The 13681-nt window shown below is 44.2% G+C and overlaps 1 protein-coding gene across 1 annotated transcript; it reads right to left on the minus strand.

Annotated features, from left to right (window-relative positions):
• Positions 1 to 12535: 12535 nt before the first annotated feature.
• On the minus strand, positions 12536 to 13332 carry LOC106027042 (keratin-associated protein 4-1). Its single transcript, XM_013149463.3, has one exon. The coding sequence runs from the start codon at positions 13280 to 13282 to the stop codon at positions 12857 to 12859; it is 426 nt and encodes a 141-aa protein (XP_013004917.3). The 5' UTR covers positions 13283 to 13332; the 3' UTR covers positions 12536 to 12856.
• Between the last annotated feature and the right edge of the window lie 349 nt (positions 13333 to 13681).

The following is a 13681-nucleotide window of genomic DNA, read 5'->3' on the forward strand; positions in this document are numbered from 1 at the left end:
GATGAGAACTCACTCTGGTGCTTTATTTTCCAAAAAGTAGAGACAGATAGAAAAGCAGAGTGAAAGCAAGTTTCTACATCAAAGGACTCTGCCTATATTTTTAAATGTAAAATCATGGTAATGCTTGAAGGTAGAGAAGATGCCTAACACATGACTATCTTTCCAAAAATGAACAAGGCTGTCGGTCTAAGCCCTGGAATATACACATCCTTCCACCTCCGGAAGTCAGGGCAGCCCAGGAAGGGAAACTCCTGTGCTTCACCGAGGGCCGGTCAAACCCTCAGATACACGGGAAAAACAAAGAGGCAAACATTAGGGCCCAAAGGGGACCAGAAGTGGCTCACTTCTGGGGGACTGGCTCCACTACTTCTGCAGTTGGCTCGCAGGAAGGGTGTGGAGGATGGAGGTGATTAAGTTCCTGAGGAACCAGATTTTCTCTAAACCCAAACGCCTGCCTTGTGGCAGCTGTCCTCAGCAGAGGCTGTCTTGCCCCCAGGAGCGCTGGGCTGTTAGCATTCCTCCCAAAGCCAGGGGCACATGTCCTTCAGTGTCCTTCCCTTTCCCTGAAGCAAGGTCACACTGACCTCCAGACTGTGGGGGTTTAAGTCACATAGTCAGACCCCCCATAGTAGCCTGGTCCCAGCGGCACCTGTGCCCTGTTCTTGCAACCATGTGCCACTTCCCGCTTTGAAACGGTCATAGGGGAGTGACCCTGGCTTGGACTGATCTCTCTGAGTACAACTGATAACTCAACTCTGTCGATGGCCTTTCTAGAAAATACGTTCATCAAAGTAGTCAGGGGCCATGAAGTTAGGGGACAGTGATTGCACTGAACAGCAGCATCATGGTTCCAAATGTTTTAGGCACACTCTCCCAAGAGAGTGCGTCTGACAGGATGAAGTGTCAGAGACACCGTTCAGTCTAAGCATTGTTAATGCAGCATGGTGCACGAGGTTAGGGAGTTGTGGGCATGTGTAGCTCAACTGCTTGGGAGAACTGATGTTTTTTAGCAATCCACATACCCAGAGTTGGGCCCTCCTCTGCACCTTACTTTCTGCTAGGTATAACGCAATCATTCAGATGAGCGTGGTAAACCAGCCTTGGGTAGAATAACAGGTTGAGACCTAAAGGAGTAAAAAGAGCCACTGGATTAGAAGAGGCTGAGGCGCTTCGTGATGACAAACACATGGTTTTCCACATTGCCGAGCTCACTCAGCCCGCGCTCTCTGCCAGCTGTGCGCTGCCACCGAATCCTCATGAACTCCTGTGTGCCAGGACCAACCCATTCCTGGAAGTGTGCTAGTTACAGGGAAGATCAGATAGCTCTCCTCTCAGGGCACTCAGAACACAGCTGGCAACTGCATTCAATGCTGGGCTATGGAAGGATAAGGATCAACTGAAATTTATGGAAAATGAAGTTGATATAACAGTGGCTTCATGATCAATGACCAGCAAGTGAGGGAAACTGAGAATCTGGCCTGCAGAAGACAGCACCAGGCCACACAATATGTGCCCTGCGTGAGGACTGGATGAGCCCCTGTGCAGGTGGCTAGGGAATGGGGGCCTCTGGTGGTAGATGGAGGTGCTTGTCTATGAGCCAGGGCTGCCGAGGAAGCCTCTGAACCGAGGAAGGAGACTGGACCCCGTGACTCTTCCCTTCCAATCCTCAGACACATGAGAGCCTAAGAAATCAACTTAGGATGTGCTAGGGTGCTCCTGCCTTCCTGGCCAGTTTCTGCTTCTCCCTGTGTCCTCCATCCCAAAACTTGGGCTCCTGGTTGGACCCACATGGAGCTTGGAATGGGGTCTGAGTTTGGATTATTCACTGGCTCCAAGGAACTCACATAAAGCCTCATGTTGGGGTCCTGAGCCTTGCCCTTGGTGAGGGGAAATGAAGGAACAGAAGCAGTTTCCAAGCTGTTGTGGGATAAACGCGTGGGTAAGCCCTATTACAGGAAATGAGGACAATCCTGTATTTGGGGGAAGAATGGTGGCCATGAAGCGCCCTGGTGAGCAGTGCCCCATGATTCAGTGAAGGTCACTGTCCTTTGCATTAATTATTTTTCCCTTTATAATGTGTGTGTCTCTGTTTGTGTGTGATGGGAGGATTTAGACTAGCTTTAGAAATCTCTCATGATTTTTTAGTGCTTTAACATTTTCATCTTTTCCAGTTTTACTGAGGTGCAGCTGACAAATGAAACTGTTTACATTGAAGGTACAGAATGTAATCTTTGATGTAGACATGTATTAGAAATTATTGCCACAGTCAAGTCAATCAAGCTGTATCAATTCATGCCCTCGCTGTGTGTGTGGTGAGAATATTTAAGATCTATTATTTTACCAAATGCTAAGTATCCCATGCAGGATTATTAACTGTACTCACCACATCGTACTCTGGCTCCCCTGGCTTCATCTCACAGTTGAAAGTTGTTACTCCTTGATCCTCATCTCTCTTTTCTTCACCCTTGACTCCGGTTACCATCATCTCCTCATCCATTTCTCTGAATTCAGCAGCTGTAAATTCCATGTAGAAGTGCAACCATACAGCGTTTGTGTTTCTCTGACATTGCATTTATTATAATGTCCTCAAACTCCATCCGAGCTTTCTCGAGTGACACAGCTTTCTTCTCTTTATAGCCGGTGATGTTCTTGGGTGCGTATGCATCATATCTTCTTCCTCCAGTCATCAATGAGTGAACGCTTCAGCTGTTCCTGTATCTTCGCTGGAATGGATAACGCTACAGTGAACATAGGAATCCAGGTGTTCATCCAAAACACTCATTCATTTGGTTTTCTTCAGGAATATACTCAGTATTGGGTTTGTTGGACCGTGTCATAGTTCTATTTTTAATTTTTTAAGAAGTCTCTGTCCCATTTCACATAACAGCTAATTTACATTCCTACCAACATGACTCCCTTTTCCCCACATCTTTGCCAATAGTAATAATTTTAAATAATAGCCATTCTATCACACACGAAGTGATATCTGGTATTTTCCTGATGATTAATGATACTGAGCGTTTTTTATGTATATCTGCTGCCTGTTTTTATGTCCTCTTTCAGAAAATGCGTATGCAGGTCATATACCTATTTTTATTGTTTTGTTATAAATCCCTGACACACTTCAGATATTAGCCCCTTATTATTGAGAGCTCATGATGAGACCCCAGCCCACTCTAGCGAATCCAAGAAACCTGATTTATTCTTCTGTGGATGGGCCAGTCTGATCCCCTTCCACAGAAATGAGCCCCCTTTGGCTGTGAGCTGAAGTCCTGTCCCAATTTTCTCTTATGTTCTAACTGCCTAATAAGTCTACCTACGCCTCTTTCCTGGCCTGTCCTGAAATGCTTTTCTATGACAAGAGTCTGTCAGCCTACTCCACGGGTCCTTAGAAGGAACTTTCTCCCATCTTCTGGAACCTTGTCTGGTGACACTATGAATTGGAAGGGGACACCATAATCTCAGGCAGGAGGGCCGACTCAGGATGGGGAAGGCACGGCCCTTCCCTGTTCTTCGTTGTTTCTGTAGCAGTTCCAGTGTGCAGCTAGAGAATCAAGGCTCCAGAACAAGACACCAAAGTTGGACACAGAGCTGCAAAAATCAGACAACCTCAAGATGGAAGCATAGGTGCATGTGAGCCACCAAATATGGAACAAACTGATCTGGAGGTCAGGAGGACAGAGAATCAGTCAGACCTCAGGGAGCCTGAATGTGAGTGTGGGAACTCCCCCAAGCCCTCTCCTGCCAGCTCTCCAGCAATAAAACCGAGTCTCTGAGCTCTGCCCTGGAAGATGCTGGTGCACACGTAAAGCTCCCTGACTTACAGTTCCCACCAGAGGGACCGGTTCTTAAATCACCTGACGCTGGGAGTGGCCAGGTCTCTTTCACCAGTGCCCTGGGAGAAAGTGGTAGCTTGAAAGATACAGGCAAGCCCTCCCTACTCGACCTCACCAGTGCAAAACAGACCATAATAGTGGGGCAGGTTCCAATTTCTCCCCGAAAGGAGTTAGCTGGGATGCTATCCTGGCTTTTGTCCCAGGCTCGGGATTCCAACTAATCTACTTCTGGAAAACAACCAGCACGGTAGGTAATGAATAGGCCTCTGCTCTCCCACCCCAATAAAACCAAATCTCCAGCCTCTCCCTGGGAGCCTGACCACATACCAAACACTCTAATTTTTATAGCTTCAATCAAAGAGAATAGCTCCTAGAATCCCAGCTCTAAAGTGGATGGAGCTTTTCATTAGAGAGGCCCACGGACCACAGAGATCAAAGGGGCAATTCAAACAGGCTGTCTCCTCCAGCTCAGGGCAGAGCGGGCAGAGCTGCTCCTAGAGTCTCACTGAAGGGACTGCAGGTCTCACGTCCTGACCTTCCCAGCTGCTGTCCACAGAACAGACTCTTCATTAGTCTTCATCTTGGAACTGATGAGGCCGCCATTAATCCTTGGAGAGACAGGACAATCAGAATTGAAGGCCACTTCCCACAATCCCTCTCAGGCTTTCCCTGGAAATACAAGTCGTGATCAAAAGAAACAACAACAACAAATGTATACGGTGTGTTTGAATTTTTACAAATTTATTAAAGACGTATTGCCATTAACCCCCTAGAAAATTCTCCCCTTTGTTTTGAACATGTAATTCCTCAATCAAAAACAATTCATGGGTAAAGATGTTGAGAAGATAAAACACAAGCAATAGAACAGGAGAAACGATTTGAAACCACACATCTGACAAAAGACTGGCTCTAGACTATATAAAGTACTTTCAAAATCAATAGTAAAATAGAAAACAGAAAAAGAAACAGACCAGTCAAAGCACAGAGAGAACACACACGAGAGAGTGCAGTGTCCAACATCATCAGCCACCAGGGAAATGGACATCAAACCAAGGATGAGTTGTCATTAAACACTCGCCATAAAGCTAAAAATAAACAAGATTAAACAGTGGCTTCAACTGCTAACAGGAGTGCAAAGAATCTGCCTCTTTTACCTGTTTTTTGATGGGAATGTGAAATGGTACAGTGTTATGGTTTGTGTTTGGATGGCCCCCCAAAGCCTCATGCAGTCATGGAGGTGGCTGAGCCTACCATTTGTGATTGGTTTGTTTTGTCTAGTGCTGGGACTGGCGGTGTGAGTGCTGCACTCACCCAGGGATGGGGAGCTGGCACCCTCTCCCTTTTTTGCCCTTTTTACTCTTGTCACTTGCAGCCGCCATGAATGACTGCCCTGTCTTGGAGCCAGCTGAGTATGGACTGAAACTTCCAAGCTAAATAAACCTTTCCTTTCCTAATCTTGGCATCAGGTATTTTGTGTTAGCAATAAAAGAAAAGTAATCAAGACATACAGGTATGCTGAAAAATTTGTCAATTTCTTTAAAACTATGCCACTACCATAAAACATGGCAGCTGCATTTCTTTTGGAGTTTACACCAGAAAAATGAGACTTATTCACACAATAACCTCTACATTATTTAAAGCAACTTTTTTCATAATAGCCAAAGAATGGGAACAATTCAGAAGTCTTTCTGTGGGTGAATGATTAAACAGGAACATCCATACCACACAACACTTAGCACTAAGAGCTTGAATTAATCTGCAGAGAATTATGTTGAGTGTGGAGAGTGGTGTAAGGAGGTGGATATCACCCAAATATATGCATCACCCTCCCCTAATGAAAGTGAAATGCATGGAGAGGGTAAAACAAAGGGGTAAAGACAAAAATGATCCAATGTGTTGTGTGCATGTAGAAGTTTGCCACAATGAAGCCGATCCATCTGTATCATCGGTATACTCCAATAAAAATGGTGTTAAGAGGGAGTCTGAAAATTTCTCATACAGTATGTTTTCACTGACATGTAATTCTTGAAATGATAAAACTAGGAAGGGAGATGAGATCAGTGGTTGGTAGGGGTTCATGAGAAGGGAGTAGTTGTGATTATAAAAGAACAACATATAAGATTCCTATGGCTATGAAAATGTACTTTGAATGACGATACTGACATAAGGAGTTAAATGAAAAAGTGATATAGTTAGGAATAATAGTTCAGCATCACTCTGCTAAATTTCTCACCCCATAAGACTTGTGCACTCATGTGTGTCAACGAGGGAACTGCTGTGATGAGAATCTTCCCATAAATTGTTAATAAAGAAATATTGATTTGAATTTGTAATGTGAATGACAGCAATGCTGTATTGTCCTGCTGATGTCTGATAATGTTTTTCACTTTTTTCTTTCCCAACTAAAGTTTGCTCCTGGTTAAGGTTCCTTCCAGCATGTTGTCATTATTCAATTATAAAACAGAAAGCTTGTCAAAGTAATGATGAATCTGTGAATCCAGAAAGAAATACAGCTGCTGAAGCACAGAGATGAAGCAGCCCAGAGGCTGCCCAGTTCAGCGGGTAAAACTATGAGTCTTAAACTCATCTGTCACTGTGACGTGAGCTGGGTGGAGTCATGGTGTCACAGGCAGCTGAGTTAGAAATATTCTAGGCAGTGGGACAGGGCTGGGCCCTCAAAGAAGCCAATGCAGGAAACCAGATACCTGGCAACTGTGGGGGAGACAGACACCTCCCGCTGTGAGCCAGACCTCAAGACAGAAGATAAATCAAATGCACCCACACACTTCCTAAGGATAAACATTAGGGACTGATATTCTAAATAGGTCTCCTGAAGAAGCCAGGAGTCGCCATCCCAATCCCTTGTAGGAAGAGTCAATGTTCTATATTCATGCCCGCTTGCTATGACTCACTTCCCCATTTGTCCCCCATTTAATCAGTTTCACCTGAGCAATTAATCTTATTGGCTGGCCATAGTTCTGTCCCACTTCATGCTCATCTTGGGAGTTTCCATGTTTTCCCCACCTTACACCCACCTCACCTCATGGTTTTACTCTATAAAATTCCCTAAAAATGACAGAGTCCCGGGCAACCCGCTCAGGACCCCTTCTGTCTCTCAGACAGAAGCTTTCTTTCTCTCAATAAATATGTTCTATTCCTAACCTCCTTTGTCTCTAAAATTCATTCTTCGATTTTAGAGAATGTGAACTCGTACTGAACATAGTAGGTCAGGAGTTTGGTTCCCCTGTACCGACGGTGGCAGAAGGGACAACATTTCTGAACACATTTGCTCATCACAGAAGAAAACCGACCTTCACTCATCTCCAAGTGTAAATGTGTTACTACAGCAACCACACCCATCAAGATCAGAATTTCTGGCCTTAACTCCTTGCCGCCCTGCAGAAATGGGGTGGCTTCCATTCAGTCTGGCTGGTTTTCTATCGGACCTGCGCTTCGAGGAACTGCCTGGCACCTTGCTGACAGCCTTCCCACCTGTCTCTTATACTCTTCCATAGTTAGCACTATTATCAAAGAGGGTCAACGTCCCCATTTTAGAGTGTCAATAATGTTTTCTTGGTCTTTCCCTTACAATAATCTCTTTATTACATCGACTCCTTTATTCTGCTCAAGTCGTCGGGTGTGATAGCACAGGCTTGTAATTCCAGCATTTGGGAGGCTGAGGCAGGAGGATCACTGTGAGTTCGAGGCCAACCTGAGCTACAAAATGAGTTGGAGACCAGCGTGAAACAGCATAGGGGAACCCTGCCTCAAAAAGAACCCCCCCAAAAAACAAAAAGTATTTTTCTCTTAGGTTATGCAGAAGTGGCATCAACTGAGGAATGGATAAAAAAGTTGTGGTATTTCTATACAATGGAGTATTATTCAGCTATAAAGAAGTATCGCATTGAGATATTTATCAATAAATGGGCGCAGCTTGAGACCATACTCATAAGTGAAATAAATCAATCTCGCATGTATGAATACCGAATAGTTTCCCTAATGTAAGTAATGATTCAAATATATAAAAATATGTGATAATCATGATTCCCCATTATGTGGCCTTGAAGCCTTATAAAATTTTCACTTATTAATTAGAAAGGCTTTATTCTGGGCTTTTTGATATGGAAATATTTGAAGCTATAGTATATGAAGTTTTATCCAACTATTTTAAGGAAAAAGACAGACACTATGGTAACTACTATTCTTTAAAAAAATTATTTAGCTATTTCTTATGTTTATTTTAATTAAGGGAAAAATTTAAAAAATTAGGATATATAAGAGTAACTCTTTTCGATCTCCTATTAACTTGTTTTGAAGTCCTGTAATACTCCCACGATCTTGTTTTGACTGATTAGACTCTGTTCCATTCTGTGCGATAGTAGCAAGTCTGAGGGTATAGGCAACTAATTTGAAGGCAATAAGATTCACAAAGATGCCCATTCTGGTTTGACTATTGTCTCCTTTGGAAGTCCTGTAATGTTCACAATGCCTAAGTTTTATTGGTCTTGTTCTCCACTGTTTAGTCCAACTTTATAATATCTAATGAGATAGACAATTCCTTTTAAGGAAACAAGAGACAATGTTGATAACCATTGTTAATAACCTTGTACTCTGTTCTACATCATGTGCTATGTCTATCCTTGGTTTTGACTTACAGCTTTGTTTTGCCATATTTGACTTTATTCTCTCCCCCCCCAAAAAAGTAATAAGAACTAAGGAGTAATAAAATCCAAAATGTGTAAATTTTGTTGTAAAAAAGAGAGGGAGGAAAAAAAAAAAGAGCTCTAACGGATATAACAGCAAGTGTGTTTAGGTGTGTTAAATAGCTGACTATATTAATATTTTTGGATCATTGAACACAGCTGTTTGCAGTCTCTCTGTTTGAATGTCTACTTTGTATTCTTTGATACTGTGATTTGAGCAACTATTTCCAAGATGATAATATGTAATCTATTAACAGGTGATTTCTTACTGTTATGTTTTTTTTTGTAGTTCTGTATTATGTGTAACCTTACACTGCTTTGTTTTGTTTTGTGTTTTTCTCTTTTTCCTCTTAAAAAAAAATAAATGTGAAATTACAAATTTAGTTTTTTAACCCCCCCCCAAAAAAAAAGAAGTGGCATCAGGCATCTGAACAAGATCAAGTCACCCCTGGGGTGCAGACTCCATCCGCAGGGGCTAAGGCTTTTGCAGAGAGGCACAGCTTCCAGCGGTCCAGAGGGAACGGTCACTGGTCGCTACGTATGCGACGTATGCGCGGGCCCCCTCTAAGCAGAGCTCTGACGTACAGCTATGTCACCAAGACAGTGCATGGGCGAGGCCAGCTGAGAGTCCTCTCTGCAGTACCTGGTCCACAATTGTCCCGGGCCCTCACTTATCACCGACCCGGACCCCCTGCTCCGTCTCACCACTTGAGATTTTTTTCATCTACACATTTTCCTTACATTTATTGACAATTTATTTTCTTAAATCTTCCATGTTATCCTTCTCCCAGACAGGACATTCTCCTTTCTGATCAATATATTGGTCGTCACGGGTAGATCACATCCTAACACTCGGGCCCTTCCTCTTGCTGCCCAGACTATGAGGTCCTTGTATAAAGCTCCACATGCTCACCTGTGCTGGGATGACCCTAAGAGTGGGACAGTGTGATGCACATGCCAGGTGACAGGACAATAAAACTTCTAATGCAATCAAACAGCTTTATAAATTATTTTATGATGTTCAATAAAATAAGATATGTCATCTTATATTTTAAAATATATAGTCCATTCTTTAATGCAAGTATTAGGTCATATTTGCAAAATAGATTTTCTTTCTTTTTTCATTGTCTTAATTAGCATATAAAAGGTGTATGTGTGTTGTTTCTTGTAACGTTTTGTTTCTTGTATACACTAGGTAATGCTCGAGTTGGAGAAAGCAGGTTTATCTGCTCAGATATTCATAATTTCTTTGTGACACAAATATTTAGTATATTTCTTCTAGTGTCTTCAGAGATAGACACTCTGTTACTGTTCTCCTACTCACCTTCTATGCAAGTGAGCCCCAGAGCTTAGCTTTTCTTACTGACTGTAGGTCAGCATTTGTTGGCCACCTTTTCTCCACCCCTGCTCATCTTGCTCTCCTCGGCCCTTGGTAATCACTCTTCCCCTCACAGTTTCTATGAGACCCACTTTCCTAGATTCCTCATTTCAGTGAAATTATGCGGTACTTTTCAACCCATTGCTCATAACATGATCTGTCTGTGGCAGGACCTCTCCTTCTGTGGTGAGCAGTGTTCACCTGTGTCTGTGTGCACATTTTACCACCCACTCGTCAGCGCATGAACGCATGGACTGGTTCCATATCTTGGCTGATGTGGCCAGGGCTATACTAAAGGTGGGAATGCAGGTGGCTCTAGAAAAATCAATTCACCTTCCGGGCCTCAGAAACCCAAACTTCACTCCATCTAGAGAGAAGAAAACATGAGAAAATAAACTCATAATTGACTCTAAAAGACAAAGATATAAGATGTCATGGTTTTTGTGGGTGGCCCCCAGGCCTCATGCATTTGCATTGTGCATTTGTGACTGGTTAATTGTCTAGTGCTTGGATTGGTGGTGTCAGTGCTACACCCACATAAGGGTGGAGCCAGGATGTGATGTAATGGCAGGAAGAAGGCATGTCTGTCTCTTGCCAGTTTCTGCCTTGCTGTTTGTATCCACCATGAACTGCAGCTCCGCCATGCCAGCCTGCCTTGGAGTCAACTGAGTATGGACTGAAACCTCCAAATACTGTAAGAAATAAACCTTTCCTTTCCCAACTTTGGTCATCAGGTATTTTGTCTCAGCAACAAGTAAAAATTAACTAAGACAGTATTTGGTACTGAGGAGTGAGGTTGTTTGCTGTGACTATACCTGACCATGTTTTTCAAGAGGCTTTGGAAATGGCTTGTGGGCAGAGTTTGGAAAGGTTCAGACATGTCACCTGAATGCATAGAGTTGGAGCAGCTTAGGCTGTTCTGTAGAGGAGATTCTGGTCAGAGCTCAGGAGACCAGAAGGCTGATAGAAAGCCTGATGGTAAAGACCAGGCTTGGGAGGTTTCTGCTGGGAAGAAGGACTGCATTGGTTGTTGGACTCCCCATGATGTGTGTTATGGCTTAGCAGAAAGTTTGTCTGCATTTTGCTCATGACCAGAGACTTTGCCTGAGACTGAGACAAAGGGCAATGGACTGATTGATCTGGAAAAGGAAAGTTCAAGGCAGTTGAGTGTTGAGGCTGTGGCATGTCTATTGTTTAGGGCTTTTAGCCAGCATTATGTTGCAAATCAAGAGCAAAGAGCCCATCAGGATAATTTACAATCTATGAATTTCGTCAGAAGGAAAAATCCAGGAAAGCTGTGGATTGTAAAGACTGGTTTGAGACTTTGATTGCCAAAAAGAAACAGAGATAAAAAAGATGACCCCGGGGAATTTCAAGAAGTAGCAGGTCCCCACCCTTTGCAGTCTCAAAACTGCAAAAGTGAAAGTGAAAGAATTTGCTCAGAGGAGAAAGCTACAAAGCATAGTGCTCCAGAATGGTAACAGAAGCCACTTGAGGTTCCAGAATGGGGACAACATAGAAAAACTTTTCTTCACAATCAGATTTACAGAGCCCAACGATCCAGGCAATCGACCCCTACAGCCAAGAGAGAGAGAAAAGTTTGGATACTGTTCCAGCTGGCAGCAAACCTTGACTGCATCCACATGGTGCTGATTTTAGGTGCAATGAAAATGCACAAATTCTGAGGGTAAGACGGCTTCCACCTCAATTGCAAAGGGCCTGGGAGGCCAAGCAGTGTGCCCCTGAGAGGGCAATTTGTAAAGATGTAAGGGGGAAGCCAAAGGTGCAATGGAGATCCCAGAAGTTTGGAAAAGCCAGGAACATGGATCATACAAGGAAAGCTGCAAAAAGCAAGCAGAGGGCATTTAAGAGAGAAGCTGCAGGAACTGAAATGCCTTGTGGGTGGAATCACTCAAGCCTTTTGGAGCTTGCAACCAGACTGCTTCAAATGCTGAGCATAGAACTCTAGGACTTAATATTTGCCCTGCTGGATGTTGGACTTGCTTTGTTTCCAATGCTTTATATTCCCCTGTTTGTAACTTTTGGAATGGTAATGTTTATCTTGTGCCTTTGCATTTCAAAAATGTTTAACCTTGTTTCATTTGTACAGAGGGTTACAGTTAAGAGTTTGCCATAGATCTTGGAGGAGACTTGGGACTTGGACTTCTCAACAATGCTAAAAAATGTTAGGACTTTGACAACTTTTGGAGATGGACTAAATGTCTTTTGTATAAAGGATGTACATGAGTCCTGGGGACCAGGGGTAGAATGTCATGATTTATGTGGGTGGCCCCCAGGTCTCATGCATTTGCATTTGCACTTGTGATTGGTTCATTGTCTAGTGCTTGGATTGGGGGTGTGAGTGCTACACTGGCCTAGGGATGGAGCCAGATGTAATGTAATGGCAGGCAGAAGGTATGTCTTGCTCTTTTGCTGGTTTCTGCCTTGCTGTTTGCAGCCGCTATGAACCGCAGCCCGCCATGCCACCCTGCCTTCGAGCCAACTGAGTATGGACTGAAATCTCCAAATACTGTAAGAAATAAACCTTTCCTTTCCCAACTTTGGTCATCAGGCTTTTTGTCTCAGTGACGAGTAAAAAGTAACTAAGACACAAGAAGTTCTGATATCAAGGCATTATTTATTGAAGAATAATTAATACATTGTTATGAAGGTCATGGCAAGGATAACAGTTAGGGATTCTAGGGCTTAGCTTAATGGCACCATGTGTCTAAGGCCTGGACAAGAGGGAGAGGCCCAAGGGAGAGATGAGTAGCATTTAATGTGCAGCTCTTTTGCAAATCTCTGACTGATATCAGAAGCTAATAAAGCTTGTGGTCATCGAGGACAGGGACAGTTTAATTTGGATGACACTTACACATTGGTATGATAATGGGGGATTTGTGGTTAGTAGTCAGATACAAAGTTCCACAGGAGGCTCCTCAGCAGCTGGGGCGGCAGCAAGTTGTACGGCAGCAGGTGGTCTGGCAGCAGACGGGGCGGCAGCAGCTGGACACACCACAGCTGGGGCGGCAGGTGGTCTGGCAACAGACGGGGCGGCAGCAGCTGGACACGCCACAGCTGGGGCGGCAGGTGGTCTGGCAGCAGACGGGGCGGCAGCAGCTGGACACGCCACAGCTGGGGCGGCAGGTGGTCTGGCAGCAGACAGGGCGGCAGCAGCTGGACACGCCACAACTGGGGCGGCAGGTGGTCTGGCAGCAGACGGGGCGGAAGCAGCTAGACAGGCCACAGCTGGGGCGGCAGCAGGTAGTCCTGCAGCAGGTGGTCTGGCAGCAGCTGGACTGGCAGCGGCTTTCCTGGCCACAGCCCTGCTCAGAGCAGACGGAGCCACAACAGGAGTTGACCATGATGTCGGGACTGGACGTTGGGGGTGGGTTTACAAGAGTGTGAGTTCCTCAGATGTGGAGCCCTGTCTTCCATGTTCGCTTTTATACCCTGCCGTTGTCACCGCATTAATGACTGTTTCCTTATTATTGTTTATCTCAATGCATGAGCAATTGTAAGGTTAATTAATTGTGGAAGAAGCTGTATAAAAGTTGGATGCAATGCACTGTTTCCATTCTCTGAGTCAGGCTTTATCCAATCCAGTCTTCTCTTCTGAGTCACCTCTTTTCTACACCTTTTGGTGCATCATCTAACTTGAAGGACTCTAAACCTGACTCATGAGATCACTGTCACCTGGTAGGTCACGAGAACTTCAGTACCCCACCCATCTCCCTGAGGAATTCGTGTGTTGTTACCAGTCC

Source organism: Cavia porcellus, unplaced genomic scaffold, assembly GCF_034190915.1.
Source record: "Cavia porcellus strain 051 isolate PalLab524CR breed Dunkin Hartley unplaced genomic scaffold, mCavPor4.1 scaffold_6, whole genome shotgun sequence".
NCBI lineage: Eukaryota > Metazoa > Chordata > Mammalia > Rodentia > Caviidae > Cavia > Cavia porcellus.